Here is an 18505-nt window from a genome sequence, read left to right on the forward strand (position 1 = left end):
ACCCTGTCTCTTAAAAAAAAATCCAGTAATTGTGGATCATTGTGTTTGTTCTTGATACATAATGTTTGTGCATGTTTCTGGCGTCCATGTGAGATCTTGTTGCATAGAGCGTGTAACGATCAAGTCAGGGTACTCAGGGCATCCATCACCTCAAGTATTCATCATTTCTGTGTGTTGGGCCAATTGTTTTTTAGTGACTTCTAGTCATTTCCAACCCAAAAGCCAGGCTTCTGCCCCCTCTGTGGCTTCATAGAATAAACGCGGTGTGGACATGACTGGGAACGATAGACACTGGGCACTGGGGACCACTACAGGGGAAGAGCCAGGGTGGGAAAACTACCTATCACAGGCCGAGCACGGTGGTTCACACCTGTAATCCCAGCACCAAAGGAGGCCGAGGCGGGTGGATCACCTGAGGTCAGGAGTTCGAGACCAGCCTGTGGCCAACATGGTGAAACCCTGTCTCTACTAATAAAACAAAAATTAGCCGGGCGTGGTGGCGGGCGCCTGTAATCCCAGCTACCTGGGAGGCTGAGGCAGGAGAATCGCTTGAACCCAGGAAGCAGAGGATGCAGTGAGTTGAGATCATGCCACAGCACTCCAGCCTGAGCAAAAGAGCCAGACTCCCGTCTCAAAAAAAAAGAAAAGAAAAGAAAAGAAAAACTTCCTATCAGGTACTATGCTGAGTACCTTGGTGACAGGATTATTCATGCACCAAACCTCAGTGGCACGCAATTTACCCATGTAACAAACCTGCACATGTACCCCCTGAACCTAAAATAAAAGTTGAAAAAAAAAAAGAATAAATGCAGTGTCACTATTATGACTAGAAAAACACCCTTCAGCTTATCTGTCAGTCTGTCTGGTTGTCTGCCTGTTAATCCTTTAACAACGAATGCAGAGTGGAAGTGTATCATTTGGTTAGCGCTCAGGATCTGGAGCCAGACTGTCTGGGTTCACATCCCACCTCTACCAGCGCTGTGTGATCTTGGAGAAGTTACTTAACCTTTCTGTGCCTCAATTTCCATATCTGTGAAATGGGGCTAATAATAGTACCAAACTCAAAAGGCCATTGTAGAATTAAATAAGGGCTTGGGAACAACGACTGGCACATAATGAATGCTCAATTATTTTAAAATAGATAAAGTTTTAAAAGGCAGGTGTGGCACTCCATGCTAATGTGAGTGTCAGAATATGACTGGGTAAATTGTCCCTGTGTGGGAGACAGGGTGAGGCTTGGTGATCCCAGGTATCACTGCCCTCTGTGACCAGATTGTGGCCAGCACACAGGACAGTCAACGCTACCCCGCAATCCCCCAGCCACAGACCTCCCATCACCAGGTCAAAATAGCCCTGTCCTCATCACTCGTGACTCTTGGACTCAGACTCAGCGCGCCTTCCCATGGCCAGCGGAACAACCTCCTACTCACCAGCGATCCTGCCGTCAATGGGGGCCTGCGGCATCGCGGGGAAGGAACAGACCCCCTGGGTCCTGCAGCCGAGCTCTGCACAGTGACATAAGTTGAGGGACTCCTCCTTGCCAGGGGTCCACCTTGCCAGGCCAGGGTCATCCAGGTGGCCGAAGTTGCTGGTAAGCCCTGGGTCTGGTGGCTGTGGCAGGTGGCCCCTTCGGGTGTCCATCTGAGAGGGGCCAGTCACCTCTGTAAGCAGATGAGCACCAGTGGTAGCAGGCAGTGGGCCCCAAGCCTCCCCAACTCAATCCCTCAATGGTGAGTCTGGGAGCCCTGTGGGACAGCACTCCTGATGCTCTTCCTCCATCCAGCCCCTGGTTAGAAGGTCAGGGAGGCAGTGGGGGGCAGTGGGTGAGGGCCAGACAGCCTAGGTGCTAACCCCAGCTCCCACACAAGTAATAACCTGTCAAGCCTGTTCCCTCATCTGTGAAACTGGCTGCAAAGCCAAGCAGTGACAGAGCCAGGTCTAGAACCCAGGGGCCGTGTATCCCACGTCCTCTCCATTTGCCCAACAAGTATTTATTGAGAGCCTTCTATGAACCAGGCATTGTTCTAAGAATCTTGAGCATATACCGCTGAGCTCCCAAAAGCCCCTGCCCTCAGGGAGCTTATATGCTAGTTGAGAGCAGGGGAGACGGACGATTAAAATAAAAAGGAAACAGAAACAGTATACAATATGAGGTGAAAAAATAAATCACCCTAAGGCAGATAGGGAAATCTGGGAAAGGAGCAGGGGTTGCCACTTTAGGGAGGCTGCTCAGGCCTCCCTGACATTAGCATTTGAACAGACCTGAAGGAGGTAGCAGAGTGAGCTCTGTGGGTATCTAGAGCAGAAAGGGGATGCCAGGCAGAGGGAACAGTAAGTGCAAAGGCCTTGGGGCAGGAGCGTCTCAGCCTTGTCCAATGAACAAGAAGGCCCATGTGGCTGGAGCAGCAGGAGCAAGGGGGAGAAGGCTGGGAGGGGAAGGCAAGGGCAGGAGTCAGCGGAAGAACTGCACTTGGACTCCGAGTGAGAAGGGAGCCGCTGGAAGATGCTGAGCAGACAAGTGACGTGACCTGACTTCTGAATCTCTCTGCGCTGTGGAGAACAGATCATAGGAGGTCAAGAGCAGAAGCAAGGAGACCAGTGAGGACGTTCTCCAGAGGCAATGGGGGCTGGAATGGGGCAGCAGGAGAGAAGTGAGAAGAGGTTGGATTCTGGATAGATTTGAAGGTAGGGCTGACAGGATTTGTGGACAGTTAGGATGAGTGGGGGTGGGGGTAGAAATCTAAGATGACATCTGAGCAATTGGAAGGGTGGAGGTGGGGTTTGCGGGGCTGGGGAAGACTGGAAAGGGCAGGATATCAGGCATTTGGTTTAGGGGCTGGGGATGTTGAGAGGCCTACTAGACGCCCCAGTGGAGGGGTGGGGCAGGCAGCGTGGGTGCACATATCTGGAATTTGGAGAGGTTGAGGAATATATATATTGGAATCCTTGGCACCACATGATGTTTAAGACCCAGGATCAGATGAGATTGCCCAGCATCTGAGTGCAGGTAGAGAAGCAGAGAGGGGTACCCCAACATCTAGAAGCAGGGGAGAAGAGTAGAAACCAGAAAAGGAGGTCGAGGAGACACCAGTGGGGTAGAGGAGACCAGATGAGTGGGGTGTCCTGGAAGCCAAGGGAAGAAAGAGTTTTGGGGGAAGGGGAGGTGACCCCCAGGGACAAAGGCTGCGAGAGGCCACAGTAAATCAGGACTGAGAGTGGCCATGGAATGGACATCCTTATTTTCAGGTTTCTGGAGACCTTGACAAGAGTGGTTTCCACGGAGGGCTCCAGGGAGGAAATTGACACATGATACGAACAACTCTTTGCTGGAGAGAGCAGAGAAGGGGGAGATGGGAGGCAGGGAGGGTGCAGCACGGAGGAAGGGCTGCCAGGAGCGCCCCAGAGCAGGAGGTGGGGGCAGGGCGGGAGGGGAGCTTGCCCACACTGGTCACCTCTTTCATTGCTTCGCCTTGAGGATGTCCTGCCCTTCCAGTGAGGCTGATTTGAGGGAGGGACTCAGAGCACCACAAAGAGCTTCCTCACCTTCTGGGGGGACAGGAGAGTGCTGGGTGGGCATCTTCAGCCTGAAGGCCCCTCCAAAAAAGGGCCCACACACCAGGGCTCGCCGCTGGGTCTTGATGTACTGGAGCAGCTCATACAGGACATCACCTGGAGGTGGGTGGGACGGAAGGCAGGCTGCGGAACAGGCCACATGGGGAGGGCCAGCCTCATCCCCCTGCAGCCACCTGCCTCAGGGTGAGAGCTGGCATGTCCTGTCACAGCTTCATGCTGATGGCAAAGCAGTTCCTGCTGCAGCTAACAGGAGGCTGGGCTGGCGATGGGCAGGGACGCTGCTGCTCCCGTTGTGGATGAATTTTAGAAGACATCCTTTCCTGCCAGTAGACGCGCCACCTCCAGGGCATGCAGCTTGCAAGGTCAGGCTGCTTCTCAACCCTCGCACACACCCTTGGCTGAGGGCTTGTGCACAGTGCATAAACTGTGCAGCTGTACCTCACGTTCCTGGGAGCAGAGACAGTTCTAAGACTCATGGGATTCCAAGCTTTATTAAAAGTCCGCCCCTGCCTTCTAAGGACCAAAGCTGTCTTAGCCTCTTCCCAAAAGGCAGAATGAGTAGCCGCTTCAATAAATGGTTGAAGAAAGGAAAGGCCAGGTGCGGTGGCTCACACCTGTAATCCCAACACTTTAGGAGGCTAAGGCAGGATGATTGCTTGAGCCCAGGAGTTTGAGACCAGCCTGGGCAACATGGATAGACCCTGTCTCTACAAAAATTTTAAAAATCAGCTGGGTATGGTGCGCATGTCTGTGGTCCCAGCTACTTGGGAGGCTGAGGCAGGAGAATCACTGGAACCCAGGAGGTTGAGGCACAAGTGAGCTGTGTTCACGCCCCAAACTCTAGCCTGGACAATAGAGTGAGACCCTGCCTCAAAAAAAAAAAAGAAAAAAATCCAGAATTTGGCTCTGTCCTTGGTCCCAGAAATCTCCTTTGACTCATACCTTGGGCTAAGGTGCCGATAGTAGGGCAGGAAAGAGGGGATCCGTGGGTAGAGAGCCAACCTGGGGATCCCAGGCAGCCAGAGGGATACAATGTAGACAGTGGGCACTCGAGGACCAGGAGTGCTTGTAGGAAGGCGGAGAGATGAACAAGGGCAGGAAGGGGACCAGCCCCAAGCTCACCTGCTTCCCCGCTTTGCCTCAGTGCAGGACCATCAGGGCTGTGGGGAAGCTGGAAGCCTTGTCTCTCTGTCCCTGCTCTCCCCTCACTTCCCACTAGAGCTCTTGAATCCAAGCTCTTAGAGGGACGAAAGTTCCAGCAGCTGCTACAGGAGGCTCACGGTGGGAAGTGGGTGATAGAACTTGGGATGTCAGCTGGGAGCAGTGGCTTATGCCTGTAATCCCAGCACTTTGGGAGGCCAAGGTGGGCAAATCACCTGAGGTTGGGAGTTTGAGACCAGCCTGGCCAACATGGTGAAACTCCATCTCTACCAAAAATACAAAATTAGCCGGGCGTGGTGGTGGGCACCTGTAATCCCAGCTACTCAGGATGCTGAGGCAGGAGAATCGCTTGAACCTGGGAGGCAGAGGTTGCAGTGAGCCAGGATCGTGCCACTACACTCCAGCCTGGGTGACAGAGTGAGACTCCGTCTCAAAAAAAAAAAAAAGAACTTGGGATGTGACATGAGACTGGGCTGTACGTGTTAGGTGTAAACGGGCAAATCAGCAGATTTCAGAATGTCTCTTTGCCAAATACACTGTGGGCCTGCTTGGCCAAAAGACAGGGAACACAGAAAACATGAGCGAATTCTTAAGAAAAAGACACCAAATCAGCACAAACATAAGAGCCACCTGAAAACAAGCCACACAAGACTCAGATGCGATTCTAGAGGTTCCTGGAAGGCCCTGCTGCCCGCTACCACTGGCCACCCTCCCTCCCACCACCAGTCCCTCCCCACAAACTCCGTGCTGCTGGAACACCATCATCTGACATTCATTCCTTTGCCCTCAGACCTAGTTTCTGGTTAAAATCAAAAGTCATATTGGGAGTCAAGGCTTTTGCTGTTACCAGCCATTTATACCTCAGTGTGAATGAATATTTGATCTTTCTCTAGTTAGTTTTTTTTTCGGTAGGGGTAGCGGGTGGGAGGCAACAGGATGGAAGTGGGTAGAGGAGACAAGGGCCACAGATAAGGGGAAGAGAAAGCGAGAGAGCAGAACAGGCCCCTATAGCTCTGAAAACAAGTGGTCAAATGGACTCCCTTGCTGAAAGCCTGCTCTAGCTAGGAACCACCAGACACACACGTATGCAGAGGGGCATCTGCAGTGCTGGAAATGAGCATGATTCCCCAAGGAAGACCCCTCTATATCCCTCCCCGGGCCCCCCTGGGGTACTTGGGCCATCCTGGCCTACCAGGGTTCCCGCTTAGAGGAAAGCCTGTGAGTTTCCCTGACCTGAGCTGGGCGCACGGTGCCGGAAGTCGTCCTTGGTGAGGATGCAGAGGGCGCGTCCGTTCATCTCGAACCCGTGCTCTGCGGTGCATGGCAGAGAGTACTCCTGCTCTGCCCAGCGTAGCCAGTGCAGCACGTCCTCCCTGCTCCATAGTGTGGGCTGGATGCCTGCAACCAGCAAGGACCAGTCCCTTTACTCCCCGTCAGGCCTCCTCAAAGAAGCCCACCGTGAACACTTCATCTGAGCAGATGCTCCCCTTCCTAGACCCCAACCCCCATCATCTTCTGTCGCTGCCACCTGTTTCTTTCCTTCCTAGCACTTTACCTTCTTTGTAATTATATTTTACATTGGATAGAATTATATGTTCTTGTTTATCATTATGCATGTATCATGTATGTATTCACTTATTTATTGTTGGTACCTCCCCACCACCTGTTTTCCAATCATTCATTCAACAAGTGTTTAACGAGAACCTACTATGTGCTGGCACTGGACTAGGTGTGTTGGGGCACACTGTTATGTGTATTCAGCACCTAGAACACTGCCTGGAACACAGTAGGTGCTCAAAAAACACATGTTGACTGAGTACTTGAATGACTGAACAGTCCAATGAAAGGGGTGTTACTGGCCGGGCGCAGTGGCTCATGCCTGTAATCTCAGCACTTTGGGAGGCCGAAGCAGGCAGACCACGAGGTCAGGAGATTGAGACCATCCTGGCCAACATGGTGAAACCCCATCTCCACTAAAAATACAAAAATTAGCCGGGCATGGTGGCATGCACCTGTAGTCCCAGCTACTCGGGAGGCTGAGGCAGGAGAATCGCTTGAACCCGGGAAGTGGAGGTTGCAGTTAGCCGAGATTGTGCCACTGCGCTCCAGCCTGGGCAACAGAGAGAGACTCCGTCTTAAAAAAAAAAAAAAGGAAGGGATGTTATTGTTTCCCAAATGAGGCAATGAGGCTCCCAGAGGTTAAGTGACTAGTCCACACGCATACAGGCAGCATAAGGCACAGCCGGGCTATTGAACTTTTCTGCTCCATTGTGCCAACTTGGAATCAGGTTTGCTCAGGGAACAGCCCAGGGGACAAGGGAGCCTCCTACACTCACCTTCAGTGCATGTGTTTTTATTTTTGGCAGTAGCCAGACAAGTGGCTGCTTATTCTCCCCACGTTTCCACTCTGCCTGGGACTGCTACGCTCCTAATGCCAAGTTTTGGATAGTGTTCAGCAGGGTTACGTTATGACTTTATGAGCCCTTGACACATTTGCCTTTGTGGGCAAAAAATATTTAAAATAGACTGAGCGCGGTGGCTCCCACCCGTAATCCCAGCATTTTGGGAGGCCAAAGTGGGCAGATCACTTGAGCCCAGGAGTTTGAGACCAGCCTGAGCAACTTGGTAAAACCCCGTCTCTCCAAAAATACAAAAAAGAAAATTTAGCCGGGCATAGTGATGCACACTTGTGGTCCCAGCTACTTGGGAAGCTGAGGTGGGAGGATAGCTTCACAGTGAACCATCATTGCGCCAATGCACTCCAGCCTGGGTGACAGAGTGAGACCCTGTATCAAAAAAATACATAAATCTAAATCCTGTTTTATGACCGCACTGGTATAAAGACTCAGAGCTAACTGGGTTCAGTTCTACAGGTAAGAAAGTTGAGGCAGAAGAGAGAAGCAGCTGTCCAAGCCCACACCTTGGCAATGATAAAGACCAGACCAGCCTCTGCTCCCTTATACTCACAGCAACACAGGAAATGAACTTAATTTTAACATTTAAAACAAAGGAGATCTGCATTCTTCATTGTTCATTCATCCAGCCAATATCTAATGAATACCAGCTTGTGTCAGTCACCATGCAGGGCTAGGGACACGGCACAGAACCAGGCTGGCAGGATGGAGGAGCCCCACCACCAATAACTCTCCCGACGGCACACGGGGAACGTTCACTGTGCTGAGAAAACAGAAAGCAAGGCACTAGAGCTCAGTTTAAGCGTGAGGAAAGGTTTCCTTTACTTCTATTTTGGGACCTAAAAATGTAAGAGAAAAGAGTAAATGTCCGAAATTGCCGAAAAAATTATTTTAGGCAGGAAAAAAGAATACATGTGAGAACTGGCCTCTGTGGTACTACATATGACAAAGCCATGTAACTAAGATCGAGTGCTTATGCTAAGATTGGCAAGTATCATTGGAAAAGAAGGTGGAGCCCAGGAGCAAGTAAGTGTTCATGCACGCACACATGCGTGCATATGTGTGTATGTGTATTTTGTAAAGTTAATACATGACAGAGGTAGGATTTTAATTCAGAGGGAAAGGATAGTTAATCTAATATGGGAAAAAAAAAAAAAAAAAACCTGACTCTCCACCTGGAAAAAATTACATTTGGGTCCTCACCTGCCACCATTCACATTCACAAAAATCAATTGTAGGTAGATTAAAGGCCTAAAGAATAGAACAATACAAATCTTAATAGAAGTAGAATCAAAAACCAAATGCACTCAATAAGAGCAGAGGGGACCTCAACCACGACAGGAAATGCAGAGGCTGTAATAAAAACGAAACACACATTTGACTACATTAATTTTCTGTGTTTGCTGCAAAAGATACCATAAACAAAACTAAGAGGATAGATTTCGGGGAAATATTTGCGATGCAGATGACAGATAAAAGGTTAATGCCTACCATAGGTCAAGAGCATCTGTAAATTGATTTTTTTTAAAGACAAAAAAAATCTTCCCAGCAATCCCAGCAAAGCAGGATTTCTCAGCCTCAGCACTATTGACGCTTTGGGACTGATAATTTTTTGCTGTGAAGGCCTATCCTGTGTGTTGTAGGATGTTTAGGAATACCCTGGTCACTATCCACTCAATGCCAGCCTAGTTCTAACAACTAAAAATGTCTCCAGACACGCCAAATGTCCCTGGGGGGAAAGGAGCAGCAAAATTGCTGCCAGGTGAGATCCCCTGCAGCACAGCAAATCCACCAATAAGCATGTGACAAGACATGTCACCTCAATAGTCAGGGAAATGTACCATCAGAGAAGAATAAGATATTTAATAGCAGGAGTGCAGGGAAAAGGATGCCTTGCTGGTGAAGATAGGAATTTAGAGCCTCGATGGGAGATGACTCTGGTGAAACATGAGACGCCGAAAGCTGACTTAGTGTAAAATGTGGAGGCCACATGACGGGCAGATTCCTGAGGGGTCGAAGGCAGGCCTCCACAGCCAGCCAGGGCTTCCGCGGCTAGGGGGTCAACCGCCAATTGCATTGTACCTAACTCATATTTTTTGTGTAGTTCCCCTAGTTCACCATATTGGAGGCGTCAGCCTGAAAATTCAAAACTGTGATTCCCGGCCTATTGTGGTGGCTGAGGCCTATAATTCCCAGCAGTTTGGGAGGCAGAGGAGGGAGAATCGTTTGAACCCAGGAGTTTGAGACCAACCTGGACAACATAGTTAGATCCTTGACTCTACAAAAAAAAATTTTTTTTTAATTAGCCAGGCATAGTGGTGCATGCTTATAGTCTCAGCTACTCAGAAGGCTGAGGAGGGAGGGATTGAGCCCAAGCGTTCACGGATGCAATGAGCTATGATACTGTCACTATACTCCAGCCTGGGCAACAGAGTGGGACCCTGTCTCTTAAAAAAAAAAAAAGAAGAAGAAGAAAAAGAAGGCCAGGCGTGGTGGCTCACGCCTGTAATCCCAGCACTTTGGGAGGCCGAGGCAGGCAGATCACAAGTTCAGGAGTTTGAGACCAGCCTGGCCAACGTGGTGAAACCCTATCTCTAACTAAAAATAAAAAAATTAGCCAGGCACGGTGGCACGTGCCTGTAATCCCAACTACTTGGGAGGCTGAGACAGGAGAATCGCTTGAAACCAGGAGGTGGAGGTTGCAGTGAGCTGAGATCAAGCTACCGCACTCCAGCCTGGGTGACTGAGCGAGACTCCATCTCAAAAAAAAAAAAAAAGTAAAAACATACAACGGCAACAGAAAGCACAGATGATGTTGCCAGGGCCAGCTGTAAATAATGTGACCTAAATGACAGTACCTCAGTTTCATCATCAGTAAAACCAAGGATGATGAAAAAAAATTGTACTGTCCACACAGGGCTGTCACAAGGATGCTTTGAGATAATCCATTTAAAGAGCAGCAGTTGGCATGTGGCATGTGCTTTTTGACATACATGGAGCTATAAATGTCAATGAGGTAATACATGTAAAATGCATGGCACAGGGTCCAACACCTGGTAGGTATTATCTAGGGCATCAATCACCCTCAAGAAGTCTCCCTGACCCAGTTGCCAGGATGAGAGTAACTGGGACTCCCCTTCCCAATGTAAGGGGAATGTGGGACTTCACCTGCAGATCAGCCCCCGGCCTCTCCCTCTCTTGGCAATAATCCACTGCATTTTCAGTTCTCTCCCATTAACCATGTTTGTCTCTCAAGACTCCAGGCAAATGTCACCTCACTCTCCCGGCCCAGTGGCCTGCTAACTGAGGATTTCCAGCTTGGCCGGCTCCCGACTCCCAGCTCCCAAGGCAGATATGGACAGAGTCCCCTGGCTGGGGCAGCAAGAGGAGTTGCCTGTCCAGGACACAGTTGGAGGGCTCAGGTGTCTCCCTGAAGAGTCAACACCATGTCCCCTACCTCCTCCCAGAGCAGGGCTAGATGTGGGGGCTCCCCTCCACCTCCCAGCTGTATCACCTCCACTGCCCTTATCTGTGGACATAGTGCTTCTTTACATAGTCACTGAATTCCCAACCAGAATGTAAGCTCCAGGAGGCAGACTTTGCCTGTCTCAGTCGCTGTGGTCTCTCCAGCCCCTATAGCAATGCTTGGCACATAGTAGCTGCTCAATAAAAATAAATTGCTTAAATAAGTGAGTTGAGCAAAGCAGTGTGGGGTCACCCCCAGGGCCTCCTTGCCTGCCGCTTCTCCAGCCCCTGACTCCCACCCCAACTGGACCTCTCTTCCCACAGCATCCCTTTTACTCTCTTGCTGAAGAAAATATTGTTCCCAACTATCAAGCCCATCAAGTCAAAACCTCTCTGTCCTGGTTTCAAGACCCCTCAAAGTGCCCCTCCCCACCTGACCAAAGCTATTTCCCACCACTTCCCACAGCACCCCTGCAGTTTACTGGGTCTAGTGAGCTCCAGGAGCCACAGAGCCTGACCAGCCTTTAGCAACCAAACCAGAATGAACAGCTGGCTTCTCCCTACCTTGCAGGATCCCCTTGCAGGAAGAATGCAGGAGGCAGTTAAAGTGCTTGGCCAGTACCCTAAAAATGGGAGCTATCATCACCTGAGGCTAAGGCAGTTTCTCAAAGCAAATGACAGCTGTGGGGTCTGAGGGATGCCAATTCAAATCCCAACTCCACCATTTTACTGGTAGGTGGCTTTGGACAAGATAATTCACCTAATGCCCAGTTTACACAACTGTAAGGCAGAGATAACAAAAGAAGCTACTTTCCATGCCTACTGAATATATTCAGTCAGATAATAAATACGGTATGTTCATCACAATACCTAGTCAAGAGTAAAAACTCAACCAATGGCCTTTATTCTGATGATCAGCATCCTGATCATCAGAGCCCAGCCTGAAAACAGAGAAACTAGCTTGCTTCTCTGCCATGATGACTACGGTTTATCAATTATCATGTCCTTAGTTTATTGTGTGTCATTGTGTCTGCAGAGACCCCTTAAATCTGTCACCCCTTTGCTTGGCCCCATTGTCTTAGCCAATAATCCTTTTCTTGGTAATCACACCAAGCTTTATGATCATATCACCACACTGTGGGGGCAGGGCCAGTGCATACAGTTCACGTTGTGTACTGCACAAAGATACCATCAGAGGAGGCGAATGGGAGGATGGAGGTGAAATCCAGCTGGGACTTTGATTGGCTTCTCCCCAAAGGAGGAGTCTTTCCAATTTGCACAAAGATTCATATGGTCTAGCCCAGACCCTGCATTTAGGGAGGGAGAGGTTCTTTATCCTCATATTAATAGTTCTTGGAATTCCCCATCTGTTTGTTTGGGTCCTCACCGCCACATTCCTTTTCATTGCCAGGTGATGATGTCACTGTCAGTACTCACACGTTCCAGTGAATTAGAACATTCGCTTTTAATGTCCATCCTCCCATTCCACCCCACCTCCCTGGTGTTTTACACCCATGTCCATCTAATTTCCTGCTTCTCATAGGCCCTGATCTAGGGCAGCATTTCTCAAACCATTTTGACCTCAACCCATGGTAAACAAATAACATTTTGTACCCACACACGTATATATAAATAGCCTAAACAAAGTAGTCACAAATCTCAGCTACCTTTACTATTTATAACGCGCTCTGATGTGTTGTTCTATTTCAATTTTTAAAAATATTTATCTTGGTCCACTAAGTGGATTTCACTTCCTTAGTAAGTCTTGACCAGCACTTTGAAAATAAATAAAATGTGGTTCTCAAACCAGCAGCATCAGCATTACCCAGGAGTTTATTAGAAATCTGCAGAATCTCAGGCCCCATCCCAGACCTACTGCTGAACCAGAATCTGCATTTCAACATGGTTCCCAGGAGATTCACGTGCACATTAAAATCTGAGAAGCCCTGGTCTGAAATACCAGGAAGCCACAATTGTTAGTGTCGATCTATTAAATGAAGTGCCCAGGTACTCTCTCACACGTGAAGGATGTGAACTTCAGCATGGGCACCCAAAATCTGTTCGAGCTTCCCAAAGGCCCATTTCTCCTGCTTTACACTTCCAGGGAGTCACAGAGAGGTGTTATCCCTCTCCTTGTGACTCTGAATATAGGACACGGCACTCTACATCTCTTCCCACGGCTTATTTACAGCTAGGAGCTTTGAAAGTCAATTTCAAAACACGAAGAAGTCTCATTTCCTCTGCATCCAAAGTGAGAAGTTCACAGACCTTTTCTCTGTGGAATAAGCTCCAGGGAAAAGAAGAGATGCAGGACCGAGAAGTAACAGTCCTGGGTTGGAGGCCTAGTCTGGCCATTAGCATCACAGTTGGCCCTTGCCCTCCCTGAGTCTCAGTTTCTCTGTCACTGAATGAGGCCATGGTGGTGACCATCTCTGAATTGCCTCGTCTCAAAATTCTCCCAAGTTGTCCCTTGAGGGTGCATCACCTCCTCCCAGACTCACTCCCCTGTGACATCAGCCCAGTTCTGAAAATGGTCCTAGAGTCTGCACTGCCAGCTGTCCCTGCCCTGCAGCTGCGTCCCCCCGTAGCTCCTGACTCACTCTGGCCTTGGGCAGACCCTCACGGCCATGGACCAGGGATGGGGAGGTGAGAATCCTCTTTTGTTCCCCATTTCCATGCAGGGAAGCATAGTTATGAATCTCCGTGAATCCCCCTCCTCCATCCCAGTAGACCTCCTGTCCCTTGCCACAACCCTGGACATCACAGTTATCCTCAGAGCGGACTTTCCACTGCTTTACTACACACCTTTGTCAGAAAATTCAACACAAAAAAGGTGAGCTCTACAGGAAAATAACTTCTGTGCTCCTCTTAGCATCAACTCACAAGATCTGTTTTGTTTATTCACTTCCTGCTGAGGCAAATCAGTCCTGACTACTAAAATGGAGGTTGGAGGTAGGGGAGGGAATGGGGTGGGTGACGGGGAATAAACATCAGAGAGATGGGCAGAGATGGAAACCCAGCTTCCAGAAATTTAGGAAACTGGGCTGAGATCACCCCCAGCAGGGCTGAAAAGTCAAATCCTCATTTGGTGTCAGCAGTTTGCTTGTTTGGGATGCTGTTGACAGGAAAATGAGTCATTTGGCATCCCCTATCTTTTAAAACTGTCAGATATTTACTAAGGGCCAGAACTGTATTGTCTGAATATTTGCAGATGTTCCAATAAATATGAGTCATGGAATCTAAGATGACAGGTATAGAAGATGCTGCTGGGGCCCTGCCCATAGGCCCTGCCTCTCACCTCCACACTCTGAAGGCTGCCAAATGCCCCATCTGAGTCTGCCTTGGGCTTTTTCTGGCTGCAGGAACCCCTTAGCCAGTGTACAGGGTAACTTGGAAATGCTGGAGAGCCAATACCCCTGGAAACAGCATTCATGCTGTCATGGAAGGGAAGTGAGTGGATAATCCCCTTACCCACTGGTTGGAATAACTTAGGATTCACTGTCCCCAGAGACCCCCATGGTGCTAACTGGACCAAAAGAACACCTTTGGGATTTCCTTCTCTTCTCTGTCTTTCCTCCCCACTCCTCACCAGTGTTTTAGGGTCTGTTCCTGGGGAAATCTAACCCAAGGCAACAGAACTGGTAGCTCAGGAGTTCTAATCTAGGAGAAAATAGGCCACAATGACCTGCATCCTGAGTTATGCAATCAGAGAATAGGCTGCCTCGAGAGGGGAGGAAACGCCTGTCCCTAGAAGTATGCAGGAAGATCTGGTGACCATCTCAGAAGGGCCCACAGAAGTGATCTTGCATTGTTTGGAGGTCCTGGTGTTCTTGATGAAGATCCCTAGTCATTCATGCATTCATTCATTCAATAGATATTTAGTGAGCTTCTGAGCTTAGGAAGTTTGGTCTTAGGGAAATAGGATTTCCCAGGGCTCAGAGGAGAGTTGTGGGTCTCGTGCTTGAACCTCACTATTAGAAAGTGTTTCTTAGAAGTTGTGTTAAAATTTCTAACCTTGGCCGGGCGCGGTGGCCCACGCCTGTAATCCCAGCATTTTGGGAGGCCGAGGTGGGTGGATCACAAGGTCAGGAGTTCAAAACCAGCCAGGCCAATATGGTGAAACCCATCTCTGCTAAAAAATACAAAAATTAGCCAGGCGTGGTGGCGCAAACCTGTAGTTCCAGCTACTCAGGAGGCTGAAGCAGGAGAATCACTTGAACCAGGGAGGCGGAGGTTGCAGTGAGCTGAGGTCACATCACTGCACTCCAGCCTGGGCAAAAGAGTGAGACCCCATCACAAGGAAAAAGCTAAAGAAAACTCAGCAAAGAAACAGCAAACAGAGGGAAGGTAAGTTAATCTTGGCACCTGGCGAAAATTAAATTTTTAATTGACAAATTATAAATAATAATTGTATATATTTATGCGATACAAAGTTATGTTATGAGATATACATAAAATTTTGGCCAGACACAGTGGCTCATGCCTGTGATCCCAACACTTTGGGAAGCCGAGATGGGAGGATTACTTGAGCCCAGGAGTTTGAGAACAACCTGGGCAACACAGAGCGACCCTGTCCCTTATTTAAAAAAAAAAAATTTAATTTTAAGGGCCAGGTATAGTGGTTCAGACCCATAATCCCAGCACTTTGAGAGGCAGAGGCGAGAGGACAGCTTGAGCCCAAGAGTTCAAGACCAACCTGGGCAACATACTGAGATTCCCATTTCTACTAAAAATTTTAAAATTAGCCAGTGTGCCTGTAGTCCCAGCTATTGGGGAGGCTGAGGTAGGAGGATTACTTGAGCCCAGGAGCTCGAAGTTGAAGGTGCAAGGAGCTGTGATTACACCACTGCACTCTAGCCTAAGTAAGCAGCAGAGCAAGACCCTGGATCTAAAACAAAATAAAAATTTACTTTTAAAAACTCAGCTTTTCTCCTCCCCTCTACTTACGGAGTCTTCCTGGCAGCTTGCAGATCCCCCCTTCACCCAGCAGGTTAATTTGAGCTTCACATCTGGCTTGCACGTCGGTGCCTAAGGGAGGCATGGCTGCCACAGGGCTTATAGGAGAAATAGCCAGTTCTCCCTCCTAGAGAGAGAAAAACCAGGACGGTCAAAGAAGAGCATCTTGGTGAAGGCTCAGCCATCTTTAAATGTCTTAAGAATTTTTTGGAAGGGAAAGAGTGTTTATCTCTGCCAGTAGACTGCATCAAACTTAAAGGTAGGAAACATGTATATCTTCAACTCAGTACCATCAACATCTTGTACCCAGTGGACACAATAAATGACATCCTTCCAATTCAAGCTTTCCATGCATGTGCCTAACTCCAAGAGGGATCCCCTGCCAAGACCTGTATGATTGAAATCTGATGCCTAGGAATACTCACTGGATCCTTGGTGAGGACAACACAGGAAACCTGAGGGGCCAGGGTCAAAAGACTTTAAATCAGAAATAAACAGGCCAGGTGCAGTGGCTCACACCTATAATCTCAACACTTTGGGTGTCTGGGGCGGGTGGATTACTTGAGGTCAGGAGTTTGAGACCAGCCTGACCAACACGGTGAAACACTGTCTCTACGAAAAATACAAAAATTAGCCGTGCGTGGTGACGGGCGCCTGTAATCCCAGCTACTCAGGAGACTGAGGCAGGAGAATCACTTGAACCCGGGAAGCGGAAGTTGGAGTGAGCCAAGATCGCGCCACTGCACTCTAGCCTGGGCAAGAGAGCAAGACTCCGTCTCAGAACAAACAAACGCTATTTTTAAAAGAGAAAAAGAAAGGATAAGGATAAATTTCTGAATCCTAAGGTCTCACCACGGGAAGCCTGTATCTTTACAATTCAACAATCAGCATGGCCCCCAGAGATGACGGGGTTCATCCACCCAGATGAGAAAACAAAGAAAGTGGCAGGATTTTGTAGGAATAGGAAGCTCCTTGGGGCGCATGCCCAGCCACAGGCTGCCACAGCACGGAAAGGAAAAGTGAAACCAGCTCCATCAAGTCATTTTTCACTCTAGGATTGTCAAAAGCTTTACATTCATCTCTTGGGATCCGAGGAGAGCTATCTGCCGAGGGAGAATTTGGATCGGAGACAGCAAAGCAAACTCCAGAAGCCTTGGCTGCTGCGAAAGGGGATTCAACACCTTTTGGGGTCGTTCTCACTTCATTTCCAGCCGGCCCCCCTTTGGTGCTGTTTCCCAAGTAATCAGACCTCAGGGGTTGCCTCCTGATGGGGAAAGGAAAGCTTGCCTTGCTGGAGAAGGGGCTCAAGGCACAGGACTTGCCTTGGACTTGCCTCGGACTTACCTAGGAGGCTTGTAGGAGGCTCTTTGTCTACTCCTCTATCCTCATCCAAGTAAGAGGAGCGGGGAATTCCGAGGCTGTAACTGCCTGGGAAACGCCAGCCACGGAGCTACTGAGGATCAGACTCCTGGGTTTCAGCATGGAGGCCAGGGAAGGGTCTGATAAATGGGTATGGGTCTTGGCGAGAGGGGAGTGGAGAAAGGCCTTGGAGTGGGACGGGGCGCCAGCTCTGGGGGCAGTTCCGAGGCTCCTAGGAAACCGGCGAGTGGGGAGGGGCTGCTAAAGAGGGGCTCCCTGCGAGAATGCGTTCACCAGCTGTGAGGACCCGGCTGGCGCACGAACTTCCAAACACCTCACATCTGGTGGGTGTAGGGGCGACCAGTGGTAAGGGGGCTGCGGAAAGGGCCTGCAGGGGCTGTGCGTGATGCCTTCAGAGCTGTGTATGACACCGAGAGAGTCAGGAGCGGTGACCCGCGTCTGGAGGTGGAAGGGGAAGTGAGTGAGGGATGGGTGTGAGGTTTAGGAATGTGTTGGAAAGAGAGATTCCCGCCAGGTAAAAGGTCTGATAAAACAGGTTTGGAAATCTAGGTGATGAGGAAAGGATGAGGGAGCAGGTGGCTCTGCGTGCGCGCTGCGTGTTCAGCCGCCAGGCTCTTACCTGCATTGCAGGTGGAGGTGAGGAAGCCACCGGCTTTCTGTCGTGAGCGCTCCCCTGGCTGTGGCTGCTGGGGCCCTAGGCCCGCGCTCCCGAGTCCTCCTCCGCCAAACCCCTAACCTGGCTCCGAGAACTGGAAGGTCGCGTGGGAGGAAATCTCTTTCGAGAAGCGCCCAGGCGTGTGCGCCCGGGTCCTCCGCAGGCGGGCAGGCGCGCGAGGCGCTCCGGTAATCGCTATCCTTCCGGGAAACGAAAACGAAAGAGCGGGATGCGGTTCCACTTGGCGCCGCTGCGGGCTAGGGGCAGGGCAGGGGCCGGCCTCGTGGGAGCGCAGCCCCGGGGCGCTGCCGGCTCGCCAGCTTGGGAGGCGTGGGTCCTGCACACAGCCTCCCGCTGGCGGACAGCCCCTCTGGCGACCTGGCCTTGGCTCCCACTGGGGCAGAGGCGGAATTCTGCAGGATCTGAGGATCTAAGGGGACCCCTAGTCCTGAACTCAGAACCAACTGCGTCTCTCACGGTCCTGAGCCCAGGACCAGGACCCTGTGAGTCTCCGCACATGGGATAGGAAAAGGCCGCGTATGGTGCCTCTCCCTTTAGGGGTGAGTGACGTTCCCGGCCCGGATACTATCTCGGCCTGCCGTTTGGCCCCGCGGAGGCCCCACAGGTCCGGAACCGTAGAGCCACCATCAGAGCGGCTGTGCTCTTCTGAGCAGGGCCAGACTACTCGGAGATCCCGACTGACACCTTTTCCTGGGCCTCTGGGTGCTCCAGGGTTGATGCCTGCCCACCCATCACCCTTTCCATCTGTCTCAGCTCCCCCTGTCTCAAGAGAGGTTGTGCGCATAAAAACAAACCAGCAGACACCGAAGAAAAGGAAAGAAAAGCATTAACAACCTTCTGCTGAAAATCTGAGGGTGTAGACGCTGTTACAAAGCAGGCT

General features: G+C 50.1%; 1 protein-coding gene across 6 annotated transcripts in view; it reads right to left on the reverse strand.

The window, feature by feature from the left end:
* ETV7 (ETS variant transcription factor 7) overlaps positions 1-18008 on the reverse strand; it is a 37855-nt gene extending 19847 nt beyond the window's left edge. The window contains exons 1-5 of one of the 6 annotated variants that reach the window (XM_054490444.2): positions 17569-18006; positions 15561-15696; positions 5968-6132; positions 3544-3669; positions 1431-1661 (exon numbers count right to left, since the gene is read on the reverse strand). In XM_054490444.2, the coding sequence (XP_054346419.1) occupies positions 1431-1661; positions 3544-3669; positions 5968-6132; positions 15561-15696; positions 17569-17574 (664 nt within the window). In that variant the 5' untranslated portion in view covers positions 17575-18006. Of the gene's footprint in view, positions 1-1430; positions 1662-3543; positions 3670-5926; positions 6133-15560; positions 15697-16421; positions 16487-16913; positions 16979-17568 lie in introns of those variants that run through there. The other 5 variants (XM_054490441.2, XM_054490443.2, XM_054490442.2 and 2 more) reach the window with 5 other exon arrangements.
* Positions 18009-18505: the final 497 nt, after the last annotated feature.

The sequence above is a fragment of the Pongo pygmaeus genome, chromosome 5 (assembly GCF_028885625.2).
Source record: "Pongo pygmaeus isolate AG05252 chromosome 5, NHGRI_mPonPyg2-v2.0_pri, whole genome shotgun sequence".
In the NCBI taxonomy this organism is placed as follows: domain Eukaryota; kingdom Metazoa; phylum Chordata; class Mammalia; order Primates; family Hominidae; genus Pongo; species Pongo pygmaeus.